Source organism: Oryzias latipes, chromosome 22 (genome assembly GCF_002234675.1).
Source record: "Oryzias latipes chromosome 22, ASM223467v1".
In the NCBI taxonomy this organism is placed as follows: domain Eukaryota; kingdom Metazoa; phylum Chordata; class Actinopteri; order Beloniformes; family Adrianichthyidae; genus Oryzias; species Oryzias latipes.
Window position 1 is genome coordinate 74,444 of NC_019880.2, and position 26,994 is coordinate 101,437.

The 26,994-nt window shown below is 50.0% G+C and overlaps 1 protein-coding gene across 5 annotated transcripts in view; it reads right to left on the reverse strand.

Annotated features, from left to right (window-relative positions):
• LOC101172217 (dystrobrevin beta) overlaps positions 1 to 26,994 on the reverse strand; it is a 53,576-nt gene that overhangs the window by 14,001 nt on the left and 12,581 nt on the right. For 2 of the 5 annotated variants that reach the window (XM_023952053.1, XM_023952051.1), the window contains exons 9-15: positions 13,319 to 13,485; positions 10,522 to 10,646; positions 9,620 to 9,710; positions 9,029 to 9,117; positions 2,553 to 2,666; positions 2,345 to 2,441; positions 1,633 to 1,653 (exon numbers count right to left, since the gene is read on the reverse strand). In XM_023952053.1, the coding sequence (XP_023807821.1) occupies positions 1,633 to 1,653; positions 2,345 to 2,441; positions 2,553 to 2,666; positions 9,029 to 9,117; positions 9,620 to 9,710; positions 10,522 to 10,646; positions 13,319 to 13,485 (704 nt within the window). The remainder of the gene's footprint in view (positions 1 to 1,632; positions 1,654 to 2,344; positions 2,442 to 2,552; positions 2,667 to 9,028; positions 9,118 to 9,619; positions 9,711 to 10,521; positions 10,647 to 13,318; positions 13,486 to 26,994) is intronic. The other 3 variants (XM_023952052.1, XM_023952055.1, XM_023952054.1) reach the window with 3 other exon arrangements.

Here is a 26,994-nt window from a genome sequence, read left to right on the forward strand (position 1 = left end):
GTCTTCATCATCTTATACCAGCAGCTACCTTCATGTCTTCATCATCCTCTACCAGCAGCTACCTTCATGTCTTCATCATCCTCTACCAGCAGCTACTTTCATGTCTTCATCCTCTACCAGCAGCTACCTTCATGTCTTCATCATCCTCTACCAGCAGCTACCTTCTTGTCTTCTTCATCCTCTACCAGCAGCTACCTTCATGTCTTCATTATCATCTACCAGCAGCTACCTTCATGTCTTCATCATCCTCTACCAGCAGCTACCTTCATGTCTTCTTCATCCTCTACCAGCAGCTACCTTCTTGTCTTCATCATCATCTACCAGCAGCTACCTTCATGTCTTCATCATCCTCTACCAGCAGCTACCTTCATGTCTTCTTCATCCTCTACCAGCAGCTACCTTCATCTATTCTTCATCCTCTACCAGCAGCTACCTTCATGTCTTCCTTCATCCAGAATCCTCCTCTCTGGCTAAATAAACATGTTTTTCTCATGTTCAACATCTTTTCTGTTAATCTTCATAATCTTTTTGTTTTTGTCGCTGCTGCATCTTTCCACTTTTTAACCTCAGGCCCCCCCCTTTCTTCACTTGTGAAAAAGACCCTCAAACTCCTCCATAGCAAGGTTACAGTTCAAGGAGGGGGTGTGGCTGCCCCTTTAAATAAATCGTTTTCAAATTTAAGAAGAAACGATCAGGTGCTTCTCTCTCCCTATTCGCCGGCACGGTGCCTCAGATCAGCTGATCAGATGCTCCTGGAGGTACCGAGGTCCAGACGGAAGCTCAGAGGGGACAGAGCTTTTGCTGTAGCCGCTCCAAAGCTGTGGAATACTTTGCCGCTGGTCATTAGAGAAGCCCCTTCACTGTCCATTTTTAAAACCCGTTTAAAAACCCATTTTTATGCTCTGGCTTTTAACCCAATATGAAGACCACTGTTTTTCTAACTGTTTACTGTTTTCTATTGTTTTATCTTCCTCTGTGTCCCCCCCCCCCAACATGTTTTAATGTTTTTTACTGTTGTGTTCAGCACTTTGTCTCAACTACTGTTGTATGAAAGTGCTATATAAATAAAGTTGAGTTGAGTTGAGAGTGCTGCTATAACTAACTTTGATAACAAGGTTATCAAATCGCTCATTCTAAGTCTAATTATATGAAAAATATAATCATATTTTCTAAAGTTGTGAATAAATGGGTGGTGGAGGAGGTGAGAAGAACTGTTACAGGACGGCTAGTAAAGATAAACCCAGCAGCAGGAAGACCCTGACAAATCTGAGATTATCCGATAGCTTTAATAAAGAAGCCAAAACACATAAAACAGGATGAGAACAACCAAGAGAACTTAAAGCAGATGCAACCATCTCCAGGAGACAGCAGATCAGAAAAACCTAGAAGCAAAACAAGCGTCGGGAACAGGAACTAACCAAGCTGAAACTTGAAAACCAGACACTGACAAAGACTGACAGTGATCCATTTGATTCAGAGAGAGACAGGACTGTGGAACACAGCAGAACCCAAAAGCCAAGCAGCAGGATCAGTCACCATCATTTTTGGTTGAGCACATCCGTCTTAAACGGTTACAGTTATTTGCCGGATTCTGTTCAACAAACAGCTAAAACAGAACAGAGATGAACTTACGGCCTGTTTCTGCTCCTCGTCCTGGTCAGCAAACAGAAGCATGAAGGAACAGCAAGAGAAGAAGAGGGCATTCACATCTGCAGGGCATGTAAACACACCTGTCCAGACCACAGGCTATCAAATGGACAAGTTGACTCATTTCAGGTGGTCTTTAAGCTTCCAGTTACATTCTAGGGGCGGCTGTGGTGCAGCGGTAGGGCGGTCGACCCATGATCATAAGATTGCAGGTTCGATTCCCGCCTTGCATGCCCATGTGTCGAAGTGTCCTTGGGCAAGACACTGAACCCCACCTTGCCTCTGGTGGGAGGTTGGCGCCAGTGTTTGGCAGCGGAGCCGCCGCCAGTGTGTGAATGTGTGTGTGCACGGGTGAATGGGACTGTGACTGTAAAGCACTTTGGGCCTTAGAAAGAGGGTAGAAAGCGCTATACAAGTATACGCCATTTACCATTAACTGGGTATTTTACTTTATTTTTATTTTATGGTAATTTGTCAAATGCTATGTTTGTGTATATGAAGACATACATGTATGTCTGAGTTACTGTTCCCTGTATATTTTGTACATATTTATCCTATTGTGCTGATACTACAACTTCACTTCCCTACGAGGATGAATAAAGTAGATCTTAATGTTTCTGTTCTTCAAACCTCACAGCTGTGCCTATGCAGAGTCGAACAGGAGATTCAGGACTATGGATGTAGAAACAGGATTTACCTTCAACAACCTCATGAGTCCCTCCAGCTGCACCATCAGCTCCCGCCTGCTCTCCTGCAGGGCAGACATGCGCCTCTCCAGCTCATCCTTCCTGTGCCTGCAGGCAGAAAACAGACTGAAGAGCTGCTGCTGCAGGTCAAAAACAACATACTGACACATCCTACAGACAGAGTGGCTGAGTGAGGGAGGGGGGGTCTCACACACACACCTGAGCAGTCTCAGTTCTGTCAGGAGGGTGGGGTTCTGCTGGGCTTTCTCTGGCGTTGTTTGGGACGCTTGCTCATGCTCTAGACGCAGCCGCTGGATCTCCTGCAGGATCTCCCTGGAGCACAAAAGGCAGGCAGGAAATGTTGGTTCATGAAACCAAAAACATTTTTAATGCTGTACGTTTCAATAAACATTTACAAAGATAAATTAATGTTTTATATTATATCAATTAAGAAAATAAATGTAGAAACCCTTCAGTTTGTGTTTTTCATTCTTTTCTCATGATCTTTTTCACAAATAAATTCTATAAGAGAAAATTCAGGACAACCTCTAAAACCCTGAAGCTGGTAGATTTTCAGGAACCTGAGCTTTTTTAACAATTATTATTTATTTCTAAGTTTTGAAGTTACAGTGTTAGTTACAGCAAGCACTACAATTTGAAGTTGCTCAGAATTTCTAATACCCAAACATTCAAAAAAAAGATTATTTTCTTTTTTTTGTAGAATATAGAAACATTGAACAATTGGGAGTGACCAGTATTTATTTATTTCTTTTTTTGTATATTTTTAAATAAATGTGACATATGTAAGTTGGCGTGTTGGACCCACTTTTCCCAGCATAACATGAACCAGCTTTATTTTTTGATCAAATGTGCAGTTAGTTCTTCCATTTTATATATTCTAACGTTAATTCCCACCATATTGCTAAAGTTGGTACATCTTGGGAAAACCAATTCTTCGTTAAGCCCTTTTTATTTGCAACCAACAGGGCTCCCAGCTAGTGTTTATCCTGTTTAGACAATTCCTGTGGCATATATCCAAAATAAATAGTTTTAATTTCAAAAGGAAATGTCCATTTAAAGTTCCTTTGCAATGTTCTATGAACATCAGTCCAGTATGGTTTGATGAGAAGAACCAAAGAGCACATCATGTCCACATCATGTCCACATCATGTCTACATGATGTGGACATGATGTGCTCTTTGGTTTCCACATTTTCTCCAACATAACGGAGGGTTTCCATCATAATGAGTCTTTTGAGATGGTGTGAAAAAGAATCTGATCAAAGTTTTCCATCCAAATTCTCTCCATCTTTGTGAAGCGGTACATTTCCATTGGTGTTTCCATATGGATGTCCATTCATCCGGCATTAAATTCACTCCGCCCTCTTTCTCCCATATTGTCTTCACGTGTTCGGGATTCTTATTTGTCAAAAATGCATGGAGCAGAAATATGTTTTTTACCTTTATATGTCTTTGTAAGAATCTCAACCAGATCTTTAGTTTCAACCTTTACTCCAACTTTGTGTCTATATAATGCCTCATTTGCAGGAATTGATAGAAGTCCTGCTTTTTAAAACTATTTTTGTTTCAAAACTTAACATTGCCATCTTTAATCAAACGTCCAAATATTGGTAACCCTTTGGAAGACCAATGTTTAAAACAAGAATCCAATTTATTGCGAGCAACATTAGAATCATAGGCATATTATTTGAATATTAACAAGTTCTTTTCTAGTTTTAATTCTTTAGCTACATTTTTCTGTACAGAAAGTGTAAACTTTACCTATGGATTACCAACATTGTCAACATATATACCAACATGTATTTTTGGATATTTGAGTCCACCAGGACTGCTTGTATAGGAATAGCAGGTGAATTCTCCTCTTCTCCTGTCTTTCCATTTAGCTTTATAGCTCACATCACACCAGTTCATCAGCGTCTTCATTTGAGCTGCCCGAAAAGAATTATTTAGGTATTTGTAGGTAAGTCTTCTTTCTCTTTCGGCTTTTCCCATCAGGGGTCGCCACAGCGAATCATCCTTTTCCACCTCACTCTATCATGAACATCTTCTACCCTAACGTTAGCCAACTTCATGTCCTCTGTTAAGACATCCATATATCTCCTCTTTGGCCGTCCTCTTGCCCTCCGGCCAGGCAGCTCCATCTCCAACATCCTTCTACCAATATATCCACTATCCCTCCTCTGAACATGTCCAAACCATCTCAGTCTGGCTTCTCTAACTTTGTCGCTAACACAGGCAACATGAGCCGTCCCTCTGATGTACTCGTTCCTTATCCTGTCTAACCTGGTCACTCCTAAGGAGAACCTCAACATTTTCATCTCCGCTACCTCCATCTCAGCCTCTTGTCTCTGTCTCACTGCTACCGTCTCTAACCCATAGAGCAGAGCTGGTCTCACCACTGTCTTGTACACCTTTCCTTTGAGTCTTGCTGACACTCTTCTGTCACACAACACTCCTGACACTTTCCTCCACCCGCTCCAACCTGCCAGCACTCGCCTCTTCACCTCTTTTCCACACTCCCCATCGTACTGAACTGTTGACCCCAAGTACTTAAACTCCTGCACCTTCTTCACCTCAGTCCCCTGTAACCTAACGCTTCTACCTTGATCCCTCTCGTTCAGACACATGTATTCTGTCTTACTACGACTGACCTTCATGCCTCTTCTTTCCAGAGCAAACCTCCACCTCTCTAGCTGTTCCTCCACCTGCTCTCTACTCTCACTGCAAATTACAATGTCATCCGCAAACATCATTGTCCAGGGAGATTCCTGTCTTACCTCATCTGTCAGCCTGTCCATCAGCATAGCAAACAAAAAAGGACTCAAAGCTGATCCTTGGTGTAGTCCCACCTCCACCTTGAACTCCTCTGTCTGACCTACAGCACATCTCACCACCGTCATACTTCTCTCATACATGTCCTGAACTACTCTGACATACTTCTCTGCCACTCCAGACGACCTCATACAGTACCACAGCTCCTCCCTCGGCACCCTGTCATACGCCTTCTCTAAATCTACGAACACACAATGCAGCTCCTTCTGACCTTCTCTGTACTTTTCCATCAACATTCTCAAAGCAAAAATGGCATCAGTGGTGCTCTTACGGGGCATGAAACCATACTGCTGCTCACAGATCTCCACCTTCTTCCTAAGCCTGGCTTCCACTACTCTTTCCCACAGCTTCATTGTGTGGCTCATCAACTTTATTCCTCTATAGTTGCTGCAGTTCTGCGTGTCACCCTTGTTCTTAAAGATCGGAACCAGAACGCTTCTCCTTCATTCCTCAGGCATCTTCTCACTCTCTAAAATCCTATTGAACAACCTCGTTAGAAATTCCACTGCTGTCTCTCCTAAGCACTTCCATACCTCCACAGGTACGTCATCAGGACCAACGGCCTTTCCGCTCTTCATCCTTTTCAGAGCCTTCCTAACCTCATCCTTTCCAATCTCTGCTACTTCCTGCTCCACAACAACCACATCTTCCTCCCTTCTTTCCCTGTCATTTTCCTCGTTCATCAGCTCCTCAAAATACTCCTTCCATCTTTTCTGTACACTCTCTTGGGTTGTTAGCACCTTTCCGTCTCTGTCCTTAATCACCCCTTATCTGTTGCACATCCTTCCCATCTCTGTCTCTCTGTCTGGCTAGCCTGAACAAGTCCTTTTCTCCTTCCTTTGTGTCTAACCTGTCATATAGTTCATCGTAAGCTTTCTGTTTGGCCTTTGCCACCTCTCTCTTCACTCTACGCTGCGCTTCCTTGTACTCCTGTCTACCTTCCTCAGTCCTTTCTACATCCCACTTCCTTTTAGCCAACCTCTTCCTCTGGACGCATTCCTGTACTTCCTCATTCCACCACCAAGTCTCTTTACCGTCTTTCCTCTTTCCAGATGACACACCTAGCACCTTCCTACCTGTTTCCCTGATAATCTCTGCTGTAGTTTCCCAGTCATCTGGAAGCTCATCCTGACCACCCAGGACCTGTCTCAACTTCTGCCTAAATTCCTCACAAGTTTCTTCATTCTGTAGCTTCCACCACTTGGTCTTCTTTTCTGTTTTCCCTCTCTTCTTCTTCCTGACCTCCAGAGTCATCTTACACACCACCATGCGGTGCTGTCTGGCTACACTCTCTCCTACCACCACTTTGCAGTCATTAACCTCTCTCAAATGACCTCGTCTACACAGGATGTAGTCCACCTGAGTACTCCTACCTCCACTTCTGTATGTCACTCTATGTTCCTCTCTCTTCTGGAAGTAAGTGTTGACCACAGCCATTTCCATCCTCTTTGCAAAGTCCACCACCATCTGTCCTTCCAGATTCCTTTCCTTCACACCAAACCTGCCCATCACCCCCTCATCACCTCTGTTGCCCTCACCAACATGCCCATTAAAGTCTGCTCCAATAACAACTCTCTCTCCTCTGGGGATACTCTCTATGACCTCATCCAACTCACTCCAGAATCTCTCCTTCACTTCTAACTCACAGCCAACCTGTGGCGCATACCCACTGACTACATTCACCATCACCCCTTCAATTTGTAACTTTAGGCTCATCATCCTGTCTGAGACTCTTTTCACCTCTAGAACACTGTTTACAAACTCCCCCTTCAGAATCACTCCTACCCCATTTCTCTTCCTATCAACACCATGATAGAACAGTTTGTATCCTCCTCCAATACTACGTGCCTTGCTGCCCTTCCACCTTGTCTCCTGCACACACAGTACATCTACCTTTCTTCTCTCCATCATGTCTGCCAGCTCTCTGCCTTTCCCTGTCATTGTGCCAACGTTAAGAGTCCCTATTCTCAAACCTATGTTCCTGCCTTTTCCCTTCTCTCTCTGGCCACGGACCCTTCTGCCTCCCCTCCTTCTTCGACCAACAGTAGTCAAATTTCCACCGACACCCTGTAGGTTAACAGCATCGGTGGCGGTCGTTGTTAACCCGGGCCTCGACCGATCCGGTATGTCTAAAGTGTTGTGGATGATTCGCATGGTTATTTTGGCAATTTTTACGCCGGATGCCCTTCCTGACGCAACCCTCTCTATTTATCCGGGCTTGGGACCGGCACAGAGGCAACTGGCTTGCAACCCCTGTGGCTAGGTAAGTATTTTTCCATATTTATCCATATTGATTTATACCCAGATAAGTTCCCAAATTTTTTGCACAAATTCATCAGCTCAGGTAAAGATTTTGTGGGTTGTTCCAAATATATGAACATATTATCTGTGTAAAACACAAGTTTGTGTTCCATTCCTTGAATATTTATTCCTTTAATGTCTCTGTTTTGTCTAATTGATAGTGCCAGCGACTCTAAATATCCAACCATCCATCTTCCTCCGCTTATCCTGGACCGGGTCGCGGGGGCAGCGACCTGCCTGTCAATCTCACGCTCCAGTCTTCCCTCACTCGTGAACAAGACTCCACAGTACTCCTCCACCTGGGGCAGGGAGACTCCACCCACCGAGAGGTGGCAAACCACATTTCTCCGGTCGAGAACCATGGCTCTAAATATAATGCAAATAAAAGTGGAGACCAAGCACAACCTTGTTTATTTCCTCTCTGCAGTTTGACAGATGACCGTTTGTATATATTTTTCTATACACATTTTTTTGTGTTGCTGTAAAACCAAAACTATTTTGCAGCTATGTTAATTTTGTCGCTGAAATTCCCTTTTCATTGATACAGTGAGAGAATACTACTGTGCAGTAAATAAGTAGATAGAGATATTTAGAACATAAGTGAGACAAAAACAGTTTTTTATTTCTAAATTGAGAACTACCACTACTGCTTCGTGCAGGTTGGTTTTTTTTTTTTTGTTCTTCCCCAAAGTGAGTTAAAAAGATGGCGAGCCAGAACCGGGATTCATAGACCAACGAGCGGGACACAAGCCTACGCGCGTGGACGGTGTGATGTAGATGTACATTGACAAAACTCTGAACACTGACTGACGTTAAAGACTTACTGGACAGACATATTTTTCTTTTGGGCCCTTTTCCTTTAATTCTTTTGTATTCAGCTGGCATTCATACTAATTGATATAAAAGCACCCATAGTTACTGTTTGTTGTAGGAATTTGTGAAAGGAATAATTTATTTATTTATTATCTACATTTTGTTATTAAACGTGTTCTATCTATTCTTTGCAAGGTTTTATCCTCCCAGAGCGTGCTTACCTCTTCTGATATTGGTCCAGGATTTTAGTCACATGATTTCCAGGTGTTTGGTTTTAACAGGCTAACTCGTAGTGTTACATGTAGTTGGCGCGTGGTTAAGGCATGGCTTGCATGTGGTTATCGTGTGGTTAGCATGTGGTTGTGACCTCTGCTAACCTAACCTAACCTAACCTAATAATCTGCTTCACTATCGTTATGGCCGTTCTGAAACAGACGTCTGATAACGAATCACCTTTCAGGTTTAGATCCGTGAGGCTAGTCTTCTCGATCACACCTTTCAGGAATCAGCGGTTCTTCTCTTGGGAACTGAAGTCTCCCATTAGAACCTCTGGGTTTCCTTTAGAACACTTTCTGGTCTCCAATTTAGAGACTCCAAATAGACCAGGTGCTCCGTACTGTTGTTATGTCCGTAAGCCACAACCACAGGCCCCCCACCTCAGCCTTATGTGACAGCTGAGCTGGGGGGCCTTGGTCCTTTTTGGTTTGCGCATGAAGGTACAGATTTTACCTGTTTTTGTTCTCCAGCTCAGCGATCAGCTGCCTCTGCTGTTTGCTAGCATCAAAGTTAAAGCCCAGGTCTGCAGGTGGACACTGCTGCTGGAGAGACAAAGACAACCGAGTTCACACTGCTGAGCAGATGAAACAACACAGTCCTGAACACAGAAACCAGGCTGAAAAAAAGCTTTTTTGGTCGATATTTTCTGACTTGAGGATACCAGTGTGTGAATGTGTGGATGAATGGGAGTGTAAAGTGCTTTGGACTTACAAGGAAGGTAGAAAAACGCTCTACTGTACAAGTACATGTCATTTACTATTCAACCTTTTCCTATTTACCATTTTATCATTTACCTTTTTACCTTTTTACCAGCAGCGCAGACAGAAACTGGTTTTCTGAACTAAACTCAAATCTATGGTTTCTCCATCTGTACAGACTAGAAATGAAAACAGAGGTGAAGGGGCCACCAATAAGGTGATATCTTGACTCTGATCAGATGATTACGAACATAAACTGTTAGATAAATTCAAGTACTGAGGATTTCTGCAAACGTTGAGTTTAAATCCTAAAAACAAACTAACAGAAGTGAATCCCAAAACTGACCGCAGAGTTCCCTGCTTCAGCTGCCAGCCGGGCAGCGTATCGCGCAATGAGCCGGTGCTCTTCATCCAGACGACTGGGACTTTCCAGGATCCTGTAGGAGATCAAACTCAGATTATTCCGGATCCCAACTTCCCAGATCACTTCATGGAAGAGAAGCAAAATGTTGGACAGATCAAATAAAATAAACACTACTCTCTTCTTCATTCAGAGTCTGTTTGGATGAACATTTCCACGACTCTTTAATGTTTCATTCTTACAAACAACCGAATGACTAAAGAACCAAGAGAAGAAATAACATGCTTTGTTCTACAAACCAGAAAACTGAGATGTCATGAAGAAAAATAAATCAAAGACCATCATCTTCTCCAGTTGCTGACATAATTCATCCCATAAACACGATGGTTTATAAGATCGGAGGCAGGATTGATGAGGCCTCATCCATTATTTAGACGATCAGCCAAATATGAGATGTTCCAGAAAGTTCGTCTTGTGTCTGATTAGAACATCAGTCCAGAGGTCCAGTGGAACCTCCAGATGTTCCTGTTCCTCAGCAGCGTCTCTCATGGATCCATGTTTGTCCTAAAGTCTCTTTCTGACTGTTGGATCATGACCTTTGACCTGACCTGAGTCCAGTGAGGTCTGATCTTCTGTCATGACCTCCTGGACGACTCCTCCTGTCCTTGGACCCTTTTTGGTCTCTGGTTCCTGTAACTTTGTCCTGGAATTTCTCTAAACTTCAGAAATGCCGGTTGTAAGCGAACGCGGTCTAAGCTTCGTCGTAGCTGTAAGGTTTGACGGCAGTGGCTCGACAAGAACGACATGCTACAACCATCTACCATGAGAATGAGTGGGTGGGGGCGGGAACATACCTGCTGTGTGATGATAGCTGATGACATACTTACACAGTGTGGGGGGGTTCTAATGGTCTCTCTGCCTGCTCGGGGAACATGGGGTGGGGGGGTTCTCCTATGGGGACGCAGCCCAGAGATTTACTGATAGCATGGCTCAGCTTTTTGGCTGGGGACTTCTGTGGGAGGGGGCAAGACAGATCACAATCAGGTCAAGCTTCCAGACCGCCCTGGAGAAGTTGATTTTCAGAATCCTTAGACCAGGGGTCGGCAACCCATGGCTCCGGAGCCACATGTGGCTCTTTCATCCATCTGTTGTGGCTCCCTGTGACTTTGGAAAATAATGAGTATTTTATAATAATTAAATTTTATTTTAGTTTGTTCATTTTTCATGGCATTTCAAAGGCGCTGATGGCTCCGTACGAAGCGAGTGCCACGTCAAAAACAGCTTCCTTAATGAGCTCGTATTTATCGGGCGAGACCTGCAGAGCTGATAGCAGGAGGAGGCACGCGGGGCGGCTTCAATAAACACTCTGGTTGTCCGGAGTGGTCTTCTGCCGGGAACTTGACGTGCCGCGGAGCAGAGACCAACTTTCTGATGACAGAGAGTTTGCGCCAGTGTTGCCAGATACAGTCACAGTTTTCCAGCCCAAAAGTCATCTGAAAACCGCCAGACCCAGCCAAAAACCGCCCAACACAGCTTTTGTTGATGTTTTTTTTCGTACTGGACTGATAAAATAAAAGATTTTTTTAAATAAAAGATAGTTCAGACTAATAATAAAATGTGTACAATATTGAATATTTCTTCAGCGGGCCGCCTTCTTCCATTCATTTGCTTAACCCGCTCTCTCCCCGCTATGACCTGCGTCCGGCTCTTTCATCCTTGTGCTGCGCTGGAGCGCCCCGACTACCGTGTCAACCTATGATGACCGTATTTTGTGCTCTCTGTGTAGGACAGACTGAGGAGCGCGGGGGAAACAACTCTCAGCAGCAGAGGATGTGAACAGGTGAACAGGTAGAGAGGAAAAGCAGGTAAAGAGGCTTTGGCTTCAAACTCTGTCAGAGATGCAAACACGGGCGTCAGATTGAGACGCAGCTTTCCCTGCAGGAGTTGAAACAGAGACTTTCTCTGGGATGATTTTATGAACTCAAACATGGAAACATGATTACCAAGTAGAACTCTTCAAAATAATAAACCTGATCTCTCCACATTCTCAGTGTCTACCATGCATTGATGCACACATCGCTCCATGCAGCGATCAGACCAGAACCAGTAGCTCCTCCCACACGCGGCCGCGGTATCATCCTTTAAAGAACACAAAGGTCTAAGGCTTAGACCTTTGCTTCAGGAAAAGTTGGAATCAAAAGTTTGACTTCTGGAGATGATCTATGCCCCCACTCCAATCATACATGATCATAAAATTATGAGTCTGTCAGAAAACATCACCGTGGCAACCAACTTAGATTGTTTTGGTGTGTCAAAAACTATCAGTCGGTCTGAGATTCTGCAGGTTTTTCCTGTGAAAAACCAGAGTTTGGTCTGAGATGTTTATTAGCAAAAGTGTTACAGACGTAAAAACACAACCCGTCAGTTTGTCGGACTGACTCACAACATAACCAGGAAACTGTTTCTGGGCCAAGGTCTGAAAACAATCCCGTTTATGGAGGGAACAGTTATTTAGTCAAATTGTTGGTGAAAACGTCGACAGAAAACTGGTCATCTTGGAATCCTACCGCTCATCAGGTAATAAGTGACGGTCTCCAAAATATATACATCTACAATTTGCAATAAGATAAACACATTTCTACTTGACCTTATTGATGAAGACCAGCGGCACAGTAACATTAGGAGAACCTTGCATATAACTGAAAGAGCCAAAAAGAACATAGAACAGTTCTCTTACATATAGATGCGGAAAAAGATTATGACAGTGTCAATTGGAATTTTTTATTCTTGGTCTTTATTTAATAACAAATCGGTAGAAATAATAAAAACAATGTATTCACAACCGACTGCAAGAATTAAAATAAACGGGAATTTAACAGGGATATTGAAATTGGACAGATGGACTAGGCAGGGTGGCGGACTCTACCCGACTCTGTTTGCTCTTTTTATCGAGCCTCTGGCACAGGAAATTCAGGAAAAACCTGAAATTAAAGAAGTCTCAGTGAATGCAGTTGAACATAAAATAGGATTGTTTGTCGATGACTTAATAGCGTACCTTGAACAACCAGAAAGATTAATTCCTCATTTTATGGAAATATTGATGGAAATATAGTGATCCAAAACATCCTTAAAAACCTGAACTCCAGATAAGGACACATTCAGAGAGTTTTCAAGAGATTCAAAAGGAACTTCAACTGAAAAGCTCCTTTGGAATGAAGGGCAGACGTGACACAAAGACTCAATGAACCTCCTTCCAGGATGAGGAGAACCTCATAAAGCGCTGCCGTGGTGCGGTCGACCCATGATTGTAAGATTGCAGGTTCGATCCCCGCCTTGCACGCCCATGTGTCAAAGTGTCCTTGGGCAAGACAATGAACCCCACCTTGCCTCTGGTGGGAGGTTGGCACCAGTGTTGGGCAGCGGAGCCGCCATCAGTGTCTGAATGTGTGAGTCAATGTGTGTGTGTGAATGTGTTTGTGTGAATGTCTGTGTGTGAATGTCTGTGTGTGTGTGACTGTAAAGCGCTTTGGGCCTTGTAGGTAGAAAAACGCTATACAAGTATACAGCATTCACCATTTACCATAAACGCTCCTGCTGACGGTTCGTTCAGACCCAGACCACAACCCAGACCAAGACCCAGACCCAGACCAGGACCCAGGATGACACACAGCCGGTCTTGCTCACCCAAGACGAGTGTTCCTTCATCTGGTGCTGGTTGCTGTGGGGGCCATTGGCGTGGCCGCGCCAGAAGCAGCTCTGACACAGCTGGTAACTGTGGCACTGCTGGCACCGGTACCGGAAACCCATCATGCTCTCACAGCGACAGTAAGAACACTCGACCGGGTGGAAGACTGGGAGATCAGACACAAGAAAAGTTTGGATGTTTGAAATGTAGGAGCACCGGCGTGTCTGGATGGAACGTCAGCGTGTCTGGATGGAACATCGGCGTGTCTGGATGGAACGTCTGCGTGTCTGGATGGAAAGTCAGGATGGAACGTCAGGATGGAACGTCAGGATGGAACGTCAGGATGGAACGTCAGCGTGTCTGGATGGAACGTCAGCGCGTCTGGATGGAACGTCAGCGTGTCTGGATGGAACATCGGCGTGTCTGGATGGAACGTCTGCGTGTCTGGATGGAAAGTCAGGATGGAACGTCAGGATGGAACGTCAGGATGGAACGTCAGCGTGTCTGGATGGAACGTCAGCGCGTCTGGATGGAACGTCAGCGTGTCTGGATGGAACGTCGGCGTGTCTGGATGGAACGTCGGCGTGTCTGGATGGAACGTCAGCGTGTCAGGATGGAACGTCAGCGTGTTTGGATGGAACGTCGGCGTGTCTGGATGGAACGTCAGCGCGTCTGGATGGAACGTCAGCGTGTCTGGATGGAACGTCGGCGTGTCTGGATGGAACGTCGGCGTGTCTGGATGGAACGTCTGCGTGTCTGGATGGAACGTCAGCGTGTCTGGATGGAACGTCAGGATGGAACGCCAGCGTGTCTGGATGGAACGTCAGCGCGTCTGGATGGAACGTCAGCGTGTCTGGATGGAACGTCGGCGTGTCTGGATGGAACGTCGGCGTGTCTGGATGGAACGTCAGCGTGTCTGGATGGAACGTCGGCGTGTCTGGATGGTACGTCAGGATGGAACGTCAGCGTGTCTGGATGGAACGTCAGGATAGAACGTCAGCGTGTCTGGATGGAACGTCAGCGTGTCTGGATGGAACGTCGGCGTGTCTGGATGGAACGTCGGCGTGTCTGGATGGAACGTCGGCGTGTATGGATGGAACGTCGGCGTGTCTGGATGGAACGTCGGCGTGTCTGGATGGAACGTCGGCGTGTCTGGATGGAACGTCAGCGCGTCTGGATGGAACGTCAGCGTGTCTGGATGGAACGTCGGCGTGTCTGGATGGAACATCGGCGTGTCTGGATGGAACGTCAGCGTGTCTGGATGGAACGTCGGCGTGTCTGGATGGAACGTCAGGATGGAACGTCAGCGTGTCTGTGGATGGAACGTCAGGATGGAATGTCGGCGTGTCTGGATGGAACGTCAGGATGGAACGTCAGCGTGTCTGGATGGAACGTCGGCGTGTCTGGATGGAACGTCGGCGAGTCTGGATGGAACGTATGCGTGTCTGGATGGAACGTCAGCGCGTCTGGATGGAACGTCAGCGTGTCTGGATGGAACGTCAGCGTGTCTGGATGGAACGTCAGGATGGAATGTCAGCGTGTCTGGATGGAACGTCAGCGTGTCTGGATGGAACGTCAGCGTGTTTGGATGGAACGTCAGCGTGTCTGGATGGAACGTCGGCGTGTCTGGATGGAACGTCGGCGTGTCTGGATGGAACGTCAGGATGGAACGTCAGCGTGTTTGGATGGAACGTCAGCGTGTCTGGATGGAACGTCAGCGTGTCTGGATGGAACGTCAGCGCATCTGGATGGAACGTCAGCGTGTCTGGATGGAACGTCGGCGTGTCTGGATGGAACGTCAGCGTGTTTGGATGGAACGTCAGCGCGTCTGGATGGAACGTCAGCGTGTCTGGATGGAACGTCAGGATGGAACGTCAGCGTGTCTGGATGGAACGTCAGCGCGTCTGGATGGAACGTCAGCGTGTCTGGATGGAACGTCGGCGCGTCTGGATGGAACGTCAGCGTGTCTGGATGGAACGTCAGGATGGAACGTCAGCGTGTCTGGATGGAACGTCGGCGTGTCTGGATGGAACGTCAGCGTGTTTGGATGGAACGTCAGCGCGTCTGGATGGAACGTCAGCGTGTCTGGATGGAACGTCAGGATGGAACGTCAGCGTGTCTGGATGGAACGTCAGCGCGTCTGGATGGAACGTCAGCGTGTCTGGATGGAACGTCGGCGTGTCTGGATGGAACGTCGGCGTGTCTGGATGGAACGTCAGCGCGTCTGGATGGAACGTCGGCGTGTCTGGATGGAACGTCGGCGTGTCTGGATGGAACGTCGGCGTGTCTGGATGGAACGTCAGCGTGTCTGGATGGAACGTCAGGATGGAACGTCAGCGTGTCTGGATGGAACGTAGGCGTGTCTGGATGGAACGTCGGCGTGTCTGGATGAAACGTCAGCGTGTCTGGATGGAACGTCGGCGTGTCTGGATGGAACGTCAGCGTGTCTGGATGGAACGTCAGGATGGAACGTCAGCGTGTCTGGATGGAACGTCGGCGTGTCTGGATGGAACGTCGGCGTGTCTGGATGGAACGTCGGCGTGTCTGGATGGAACGTCGGCGTGCCTGGATGGAACGTCAGGATGGAACGTCAGCGTGTTTGGATGGAACGTCAGCGTGTCTGGATGGAACGTCAGCGTGTCTGGATGGAACGTCAGCGTGTCTGGATGGAATGTCAGCGTGTCTGGATGGAACGTCGGCGTGTCTGGATGGAACGTCGGCGTGTCTGGATGGAACGTCGGCGTGTCTGGATGGAACGTCGGCGTGTCTGGATGGAACGTCAGGATGGAACGTCAGCGTGTTTGGATGGAACGTCAGCGTGTCTGGATGGAACGTCAGCGTGTTTGGATGGAACGTCAGCGTGTCTGGATGGAATGTCAGGATGGAACGTCAGCGTGTCTGGATGGAACGTCAGCGCGTCTGGATGGAACGTCAGCGTGTCTGGATGGAACGTCTGCCTGTCTGGATGGAACGTCTGCGTGTCTGGATGGAATGTCGGCGTGTCTGGATGGAACGTCGGCGTGTCTGGATGGAACGTCAGCGCGTCTGGATGGAAAGTCAGCGTGTCTGGATGGAACGTCAGGATGGAACGTCAGCGTGTCTGGATGGAACGTCGGCGTGTCTGGATGGAACGTCAGGATGGAATGTCAGCGTGTCTGGATGGAACGTCAGCGTGTCTGGATGGAACGTCGGCGTGTCTGGATTGAACGTCAGCGTGTCTGGATGGAACGTCAGGATGGAATGTCAGCGTGTCTGGATGGAACGTCGGCGTGTCTGGATGGAACGTCGGCGTGTCTGGATGGAACGTCGGCGTGTCTGGATGGAACGTCAGCGTGTCTGGATGGAACGTCGGCGTGTCTGGATGGAACGTCGGCGTGTCTGGATGGAACGTCAGGATGGAACGTCAGCGTGTTTGGATGGAACGTCAGCGTGTCTGGATGGAACGTCAGCGTGTTTGGATGGAACGTCAGCGCGTCTGGATGGAACGTCGGCGTGTCTGGATGGAACGTCAGCGTGATTGGATGGAACGTCAGCGTGTCTGGATGGAACGTCGGCGTGTCTGGATGGAACGTCGGCGTGTCTGGATGGAACGTCAGCGTGTTTGGATGGAACGTCAGCGTGTCTGGATGGAACGTCAGCATGTTTGGATGGAACGTCAGCGTGTCTGGATGGAACGTCGGCGTGTCTGGATGGAACGTCAGGATGGAACGTCAGCGTGTTTGGATGGAACGTCAGCGTGTCTGGATGGAACGTCAGCGTGTTTGGATGGAACGTCAGCGTGTCTGGATGGAATGTCAGGATGGAACGTCAGCGTGTCTGGATGGAACGTCAGCGCGTCTGGATGGAACGTCAGCGTGTCTGGATGGAACGTCTGCCTGTCTGGATGGAACGTCTGCGTGTCTGGATGGAACGTCGGCGTGTCTGGATGGAACGTCGGCGTGTCTGGATGGAACGTCAGCGCGTCTGGATGGAAAGTCAGCGTGTCTGGATGGAACGTCAGGATGGAACGTCAGCGTGTCTGGATGGAACGTCGGCGTGTCTGGATGGAACGTCAGGATGGAATGTCAGCGTGTCTGGATGGAACGTCAGCGTGTCTGGATGGAACGTCGGCGTGTCTGGATTGAACGTCAGCGTGTCTGGATGGAACGTCAGGATGGAATGTCAGCGTGTCTGGATGGAACGTCGGCGTGTCTGGATGGAATGTCAGCGTGTCTGGATGGAACGTCGGCGTGTCTGGATGGAACGTCGGCGTGTCTGGATGGAACGTCGGCGTGTCTGGATGGAACGTCAGCGTGTCTGGATGGAACGTCGGCGTGTCTGGATGGAACGTCGGCGTGTCTGGATGGAACGTCAGGATGGAACGTCAGCGTGTTTGGATGGAACGTCAGCGTGTCTGGATGGAACGTCGGCGTGTCTGGATGGAACGTCAGCGTGATTGGATGGAACGTCAGCGTGTCTGGATGGAACGTCGGCGTGTCTGGATGGAACGTCGGCGTGTCTGGATGGAACGTCAGCGTGTTTGGATGGAACGTCAGCGTGTCTGGATGGAACGTCAGCATGTTTGGATGGAACGTCAGCGCGTCTGGATGGAACGTCGGCGTGTCTGGATGGAACGTCAGTGTGTCTGGATGGAACGTCGGCGTGTCTGGATGGAACGTCAGCGTGTTTGGATGGAACGTCAGCGCGTCTGGATGGAACGTCAGCGTGTCTGGATGGAACGTCAGCGTGTCTGGATGGAACGTCAGCATGTTTGGATGGAACGTCAGGATGGAACGTCAGCGTGTTTGGATGGAACGTCAGCGTGTCTGGATGGAACGTCAGCGTGTTTGGATGGAACGTCAGCGTGTTTGGATGGAACGTCAGCGCGTCTGGATGGAACGTCGGCGCGTCTGGATGGAACGTCAGCGCGTCTGGATGGAACGTCAGCGTGTCTGGATGGAACGTCAGCGTGTCTGGATGGAACGTCGGCGTGTCTGGATGGAACGTCAGCGTGTCTTGATGGAATGTCAGGATGGAACGTCAGCGTGTCTGGATGGAACGTCGGCGTGTCTGGATGGAACGTCGGCGTGTCTGGATGGAACGTCAGCGTGTCTGGATGGAACGTCGGCGTGTCTGGATGGAACGCCAGCGCGTCTGGATGGAACGTCAGCGTGTCTGGATGGAACGTCGGCGTGTCTGGATGGAACGTCAGCGTGTCTTGATGGAATGTCAGGATGGAACGTCAGCGTGTCTGGATGGAACGTCAGCGTGTCTGGATGGAACGTCGGCGTGTCTGGATGGAACGTCGGCGTGTCTGGATGGAACGTCGGCGTGTCTGGATGGAACGTCAGCGCGTCTGGATGGAACGTCAGCGTGTCTGGATGGAACGTCAGCGTGTCTGGATGGAACGTCAGGATGGAACATGGATGGAATGTCAGCGTGTCTGGATGGAACGTCAGCGTGTCTGGATGGAACGTCAGCGTGTCTGGATGGAACGTCGGCGTGTCTGGACGGAACGTCGGCGTGTCTGGATGGAACGTCAGCGTGTCTGGATGGAACGTCAGGATGGAACATGGATGGAATGTCAGCGTGTCTGGATGGAACGTCAGCGTGTCTGGATGGAACGTCAGCGTGTCTGGATGGAACGTCTGCGTGTCTGGATGGAACGTCTGCGTGTCTGGATGGAATGTCAGCGTGTCTGGATGGAACGTCAGCGTGTCTGGATGGAACGTCGGTGTGTCTGGATGGAACGTCAGCGTGTCTGGATGGAACGTCTGCGTGTCTGGATGGAACGTCTGCGTGTTTGGATGGAACGTCAGCGTGTTTGGATGGAACGTCTGCGTGTTTGGATGGAACGTCAGCGTGTCTGGATGGAACGTCTGCGTGTCTGGATGGAACGTCTGCGTGTTTGGATGGAACGTCTGCGTGTTTGGATGGAACGTCAGCGTGTTTGGATGGAACGTCTGCGTGTTTGGATGGAACGTCAGCTTGTCTGGATGGAACGTCTGCGTGTCTGGATGGAACGTCTGCGTGTTTGGATGGAACGTCTGCGTGTTTGGATGGAACGTCAGCGTGTCTGGATGGAACGTCTGCGTGTCTGGATGGAACGTCTGCGTGTTTGGATGGAACGTCTGCGTGTCTGGATGGAACGTCTGCGTGTTTGGATGGAACGTCAGCGTGTCTGGATGGAACGTCAGCGTGTCTGGATGGAACGTCTGCGTGTTTGGATGGAACGTCAGCGTGTCTGGATGGAACGTCTGCCTGTCTGGATGGAACGTCTGCGTGTCTGGATGGAACGTCAGCGTGTCTGGATGGAACGTCTGCGTGTCTGGATGGAACGTCAGCGTGTCTGGATGGAACGTCAGCGTGTCTGGATGGAACGTCAGCGTGTTTGGATGGAACGTCGGCGTGTCTGGATGGAACGTCGGCGTGCCTGGATGGAACGTCAGCGTGTCTGGATGGAACGTCAGCGTGTCTGGATGGAACGTCAGCGTGTCTGGATGGAACGTCAGCGTGTTTGGATGGAACGTCAGCTTGTCTGGATGGAACGTCTGCGTGTCTGGATGGAACGTCTGCGTGTCTGGATGGAACGTCTGCGTGTTTGGATGGAACGTCTGCGTGTCTGGATGGAACGTCTGCGTGTCTGGATGGAACGTCTGCGTGTCTGGATGGAACGTCAGCGTGTCTGGATGGAACGTCAGCGTGTCTGGATGGAACGTCAGCGTGTTTGGATGGAACGTCAGCGTGTCTGGATGGAACGTCTGCGTGTTTGGATGGAACGTCTGCGTGTCTGGATGGAACGTCTGCGTGTTTGGATGGAACGTCAGCGTGTCTGGATGGAACGTCAGCGTGTCTGGATGGAACGTCTGCGTGTTTGGATGGAACGTCAGCGTGTCTGGATGGAACGTCTGCCTGTCTGGATGGAACGTCTGCGTGTCTGGATGGAACGTCAGCGTGTCTGGATGGAACGTCTGCGTGTCTGGATGGAACGTCAGCGTGTCTGGATGGAACGTCAGCGTGTCTGGATGGAACGTCAGCGCGTTTGGATGGAACGTCGGCGTGTCTGGATGGAACGTCGGCGTGCCTGGATGGAACGTCAGCGTGTCTGGATGGAACGTCAGCGTGTCTGGATGGAACGTCAGCGTGTCTGGATGGAACGTCAGCGTGTTTGGATGGAACGTCGGTGTGTCTGGATGGAACGTCGGCGTGCCTGGATGGAACGTCAGCGTGTCTGGATGGAACGTCAGCGTGTCTGGATGGAACGTCAGCGTGTCTGGATGGAACGTCAGCGCGTTTGGATGGAACGTCGGTGTGTCTGGATGGAACGTCAGGATGGAATGTCAGCGTGTCTGGATGGAACGTCAGCGTGTCTGGATGGAACGTCGGCGTGTCTGGATTGAACGTCAGCGTGTCTGGATGGAACGTCAGGATGGAATGTCAGCGTGTCTGGATGGAACGTCAGCGCGTCTGGATGGAACGTCAGCTTGTCTGGATGGAACGTCTGCGTGTCTGGATGGAACGTCGGCGTGTCTGGATGGAACGTCGGCGTGCCTGGATGGAACGTCAGCGTGTCTGGATGGAACGTCAGCGTGTCTGGATGGAACGTCAGCGTGTCTGGATGGAACGTCAGCGTGTTTGGATGGAACGTCAGCGTGTCTGGATGGAATGTCAGCGTGTCTGGATGGAACGTCAGCGTGTCTGGATGGAACGTCAGCGTGTCTGGATGGAACGTCTGCGTGTTTGGATGGAACGTCAGCGTGTCTGGATGGAACGTCAGCGTGTTTGGATGGAACGTCAGCGTGTCTGGATGGAACGTCAGCGTGTCTGGATGGAACGTCTGCGTATTTGGATGGAACGTCAGCGTGTCTGGATGGAACGTCTGCGTGTTTGGATGGAACGTCAGCGTGTCTGGATGGAACGTCAGCGTATCTGGATGGAACGTCAGCGTGCCTGGATGGAACGTTAGCGTGTCTGGATGGAACGTCAGCGTGTCTGGATGGAACGTCAGCGTGTCTGGATGGAACGTCAGCGTGTCTGGATGGAACGTCTGCGTGTTTGGATGGAACGTCAGCGTGTCTGGATGGAACGTCAGCGTGTTTGGATGGAACGTCAGCGTGTCTGGATGGAACGTCAGCGTGTCTGGATGGAACGTCTGCGTATTTGGATGGAACGTCAGCGTGTTTGGATGGAACGTCAGCGTGTCTGGATGGAATGTCAGCGTGTCTGGATGGAACGTCAGCGTGTCTGGATGGAACGTCAGCGTGTCTGGATGGAACGTCTGCGTGTTTGGATGGAACGTCAGCGTGTCTGGATGGAACGTCTGCGTGTTTGGATGGAACGTCAGCGTGTCTGGATGGAACGTCAGCGTATCTGGATGGAACGTTAGCGTGTCTGGATGGAACGTCAGCGTGTCTGGATGGAACGTCAGCGTGTCTGGATGGAATGTCAGCGTGTCTGGATGGAATGTCAGCGTGTTTGGATGGAATGTCAGCGTGTTTGGATGGAATGTCAGCGTGTTTGGATGGAACGTCAGCGTGTCTGGATGGAACGTCAGCGTGTCTGGATGGAACGTCTGCGTGTTTGGATGGAACGTCAGCGTGTCTGGATGGAACGTCAGCGTGTTTGGATGGAACGTCAGCGTGTCTGGATGGAACGTCAGCGTGTCTGGATGGAACGTCTGCGTATTTGGATGGAACGTCAGCGTGTCTGGATGGAACGTCTGCGTGTTTGGATGGAACGTCAGCGTGTCTGGATGGAACGTCAGCGTATCTGGATGGAACGTCAGCGTGCCTGGATGGAACGTTAGCGTGTCTGGATGGAACGTCAGCGTGTCTGGATGGAACGTCAGCGTGTCTGGATGGAACGTCGGTGTGTCTGGATGGAACGTCAGCGTGTCTGGATGGAACGTCTGCGTGTCTGGATGGAACGTCTGCGTGTTTGGATGGAACGTCAGCATGTCTGGATGGAACGTCTGCGTGTTTGGATGGAACGTCAGCGTGTTTGGATGGAACGTCTGCGTGTTTGGATGGAACGTCAGCGTGTCTGGATGGAACGTCTGCGTGTCTGGATGGAACGTCTGCGTGTTTGGATGGAACGTCTGCGTGTTTGGATGGAACGTCAGCGTGTCTGGATGGAACGTCTGCGTGTCTGGATGGAACGTCTCCGTGTTTGGATGGAACGTCTGCGTGTCTGGATGGAACGTCTGCGTGTTTGGATGGAACGTCAGCGTGTTTGGATGGAACGTCAGCGTGTCTGGATGGAACGTCTGCGTGTTTGGATGGAACGTCAGCGTGTCTGGATGGAACGTCTGCCTGTCTGGATGGAACGTCTGCGTGTTTGGATGGAACGTCTGCGTGTCTGGATGGAATGTCAGCGTGTCTGGATGGAACGTCAGCGTGTCTGGATGGAACGTCAGCGTGTTTGGATGGAACATCAGCGTGTCTGGATGGAACGTCAGCGTGTTTGGATGGAACGTCGGCGTGTCTGGATGGAATGTCAGCGTGTCTGGATGGAACGTCAGCGTGTCTGGATGGAACGTCAGCGTATCTGGATGGAATGTCAGCGTGCCTGGATGGAACGTTAGCGTGTCTGGATGGAACGTCAGCGTGTCTGGATGGAACGTCAGCGTGTCTGGATGGAACGTCGGTGTGTCTGGATGGAACGTCAGCGTGTCTGGATGGAACGTCTGCGTGTCTGGATGGAACGTCTGCGTGTTTGGATGGAACGTCAGCATGTCTGGATGGAACGTCTGCGTGTTTGGATGGAACGTCAGCGTGTTTGGATGGAACGTCTGCGTGTTTGGATGGAACGTCAGCGTGTCTGGATGGAACGTCTGCGTGTCTGGATGGAACGTCTGCGTGTTTGGATGGAACGTCTGCGTGTTTGGATGGAACGTCTGCGTGTTTGGATGGAACGTCAGCATGTCTGGATGGAACGTCTGCGTGTCTGGATGGAATGTCAGCGTGTCTGGATGGAACGTCAGCGTGTCTGGATGGAACGTCAGCGTGTTTGGATGGAACATCAGCGTGTCTGGATGGAACGTCAGCGTGTTTGGATGGAACGTCGGCGTGTCTGGATGGAATGTCAGCGTGTCTGGATGGAACGTCAGCGTGTCTGGATGGAACGTCAGCGTATCTGGATGGAATGTCAGCGTGCCTGGATGGAACGTTAGCGTGTCTGGATGGAACGTCAGCGTGTCTGGATGGAACGTCAGCGTGTCTGGATGGAACGTCGGTGTGTCTGGATGGAACGTCAGCGTGTCTGGATGGAACGTCTGCGTGTCTGGATGGAACGTCTGCGTGTTTGGATGGAACGTCAGCATGTCTGGATGGAACGTCTGCGTGTTTGGATGGAACGTCAGCGTGTTTGGATGGAACGTCTGCGTGTTTGGATGGAACGTCAGCGTGTCTGGATGGAACGTCTGCGTGTCTGGATGGAACGTCTGCGTGTTTGGATGGAACGTCTGCGTGTTTGGATGGAACGTCAGCGTGTCTGGATGGAACGTCTGCGTGTCTGGATGGAACGTCTCCGTGTTTGGATGGAACGTCTGCGTGTCTGGATGGAACGTCTGCGTGTTTGGATGGAACGTCAGCGTGTTTGGATGGAACGTCAGCGTGTCTGGATGGAACGTCTGCGTGTTTGGATGGAACGTCAGCGTGTCTGGATGGAACGTCTGCCTGTCTGGATGGAACGTCTGCGTGTTTGGATGGAACGTCTGCGTGTCTGGATGGAATGTCAGCGTGTCTGGATGGAACGTCAGCGTGTCTGGATGGAACGTCAGCGTGTTTGGATGGAACATCAGCGTGTCTGGATGGAACGTCAGCGTGTTTGGATGGAACGTCGGCGTGTCTGGATGGAATGTCAGCGTGTCTGGATGGAACGTCAGCGTGTCTGGATGGAACGTCAGCATGTTTGGATGGAACGTCAGCGTGTCTGGATGGAACGTCAGCGTGTTTGGATGGAACGTCAGCGTGTTTGGATGGAACGTCAGCGTGTCTGGATGGAACGTCAGCGTGTTCGGATGGAACGTCAGCGTGTCTGGATGGAACGTCAGCGTGTCTGGATGGAACGTCAGCGTGTCATGATGGAATGTCAGCGTGTCTGGATGGAACGTCAGCGTGTCTGGATGGAACGTCAGGATGGAACGTCAGGATGGAACGTCGGCGTATCTGGATGGAACGTCAGGATGGAACGTCAGGATGGAACGTCAGCGTGCCTGGATGGAATGTCAGCGTGTCTGGATGGAACGTCAGCGTGCCTGGATGGAATGTCAGCGTGTTTGGATGGAATGTCAGCGTGTTTGGATGGAACGTCAGCGTGTTTGGATGGAATGTCAGCGTGTTTGGATGGAATGTCAGCGTGTCTGGATGGAATGTCAGCGTGTCTGGATGGAATGTCAGCGTGTTTGGATGGAATGTCAGCGTGTCTGGATGGAACGTCAGCGTGTCTGGATGGAATGTCAGCGTGTTTGGATGGAACGTCAGCGTGTCTGGATGGAATGTCAGCGTGTTTGGATGGAATGTCAGCGTGTTTGGATGGAACGTCAGCGTGTCTGGATGGAATGTCAGCGTGTTTGGATGGAATGTCAGCGTGTTTGGATGGAACGTCGGCGTGTTTGGATGGAACGTCAGCGTGTTTGGATGGAACGTCAGCGTGTCTGGATGGAATGTCAGCGTGTTTGGATGGAACGTCAGCGTGTCTGGATGGAATGTCAGCGTGTCTGGATGGAATGTCAGCGTGTTTGGATGGAATGTCAGCGTGTTTGGATGGAATGTCAGCGTGTCTGGATGGAACGTCAGCGTGTCTGGATGGAACGTCTGCGTGTCTGGATGGAACGTCTGCGTGTTTGGATGGAACGTCAGCATGTCTGAATGGAATGTCAGCGTGTCTGGATGGAATGTCAGCGTGTCTGGATGGAATGTCAGCGTGTTTGGATGGAATGTCAGCGTGTCTGGATGGAACGTCAGCGTGTCTGGATGGAACGTCTGCGTGTCTGGATGGAACGTCTGCGTGTTTGGATGGAACGTCAGCATGTCTGAATGGAACGTCTGCGTGTTTGGATGGAACGTCAGCGTGTTTGGATGGAATGTCAGCGTGCCTGGATGGAACGTTAGCGTGTCTGGATGGAACGTCGGCGTGTCTGGATGGAACGTCAGCGTGTCTGGATGGAACGTCAGCGTGTTTGGATGGAACGTCAGCGTGTTTGGATGGAATGTCAGCGTGTCTGGATGGAACGTCAGCGTGTTTGGATGGAATGTCAGCGTGTCTGGATGGAACGTCAGCGTGTTTGGATGGAACGTCAGCGTGTCTGGATGGAATGTCAGCGTGTTTGGATGGAACGTCGGCGTGTCTGGATGGAACGTCGGCGTGTCTGGATGGAACGTCGGCGTGTTTGGATGGAACGTCAGCGTGTCTGGATGGAACGTCAGCGTGTTTGGATGGAACGTCAGCGTGTTTGGATGGAACGTCAGCGTGTCTGGATGGAACGTCAGCGTGTCTGGATGGAACGTCAGCGTGTCTGGATGGAACGTCAGCGTGTCTGGATGGAACGTCTGCGTGTCTGGATGGAACGTCAGCGTGTCTGGATGGAACGTCAGCGTGTTTGGATGGAACGTCAGCGTGTCTGGATGGAATGTCAGCGTGTCTGGATGGAACGTCAGCGTGTCTGGATGGAACGTCAGCGTGTTTGGATGGAACGTCAGCGTGTCTGGATGGAACGTCAGGATGGAATGTCAGCGTGTCTGGATGGAACGTCAGCGTGTCTGGATGGAACGTCGGCGTGTTTGGATGGAACGTCAGCGTGTCTGGATGGAACGTCGGCGTGTTTGGATGGAATGTCAGCGTGTTTGGATGGAACGTCGGCGTGTCTGGATGGAACGTCGGCGTGTCTGGATGGAACGTCGGCGTGTTTGGATGGAACGTCGGCGTGTCTGGATGGAACGTCGGCGTGTTTGGATGGAACGTCAGCGTGTCTGGATGGAACGTCGGCGTGTTTGGATGGAACGTTGGCGTGTCTGGATGGAACGTCGGCGTGTTTGGATGGAACGTCAGCGTGTCTGGATGGAACGTCAGCGTGTCTGGATGGAACGTCGGCGTGTTTGGATGGAATGTCAGCGTGTCTGGATGGAATGTTAGCGTGTCTGGATGGAACGTTGGCGTGTCTGGATGGAACGTCGGCGTGTTTGGATGGAACGTCAGCGTGTCTGGATGGAACGTCAGGATGGAATGTCAGCGTGTCTGGATGGAACGTCGGCGTGTTTGGATGGAACGTCAGCGTGTCTGGATGGAACGTCAGGATGGAACGTCGGCGTGTCTGGATGGAACGTCAGGTTTGAACGTCAGGATGGAACGTCGGCGTGTCTGGATGGAACGTCGGCGTGTCTGGATGGAACGTCGGTGTGTCTGGATGGAATGTCAGCGTGTTTGGATGGAACGTCGGCATGTTTGGATGGAACGTCTGCGTGTCTGGATGGAACGTCGGCGTGTTTGGATGGAACGTCAGCGTGTCTGGATGGAATGTCAGCGTGTCTGGATGGAACGTCGGCGTGTCTGGATGGAACGTCTGGATGGAACGTCAGCGTGTCTGGATGGAACGTCGGCGTGTTTGGATGGAACGTCAGCGTGTCTGGATGGAACGTCAGGATGGAATGTCAGCGTGTCTGGATGGAACGTCGGCGTGTTTGGATGGAACGTCAGC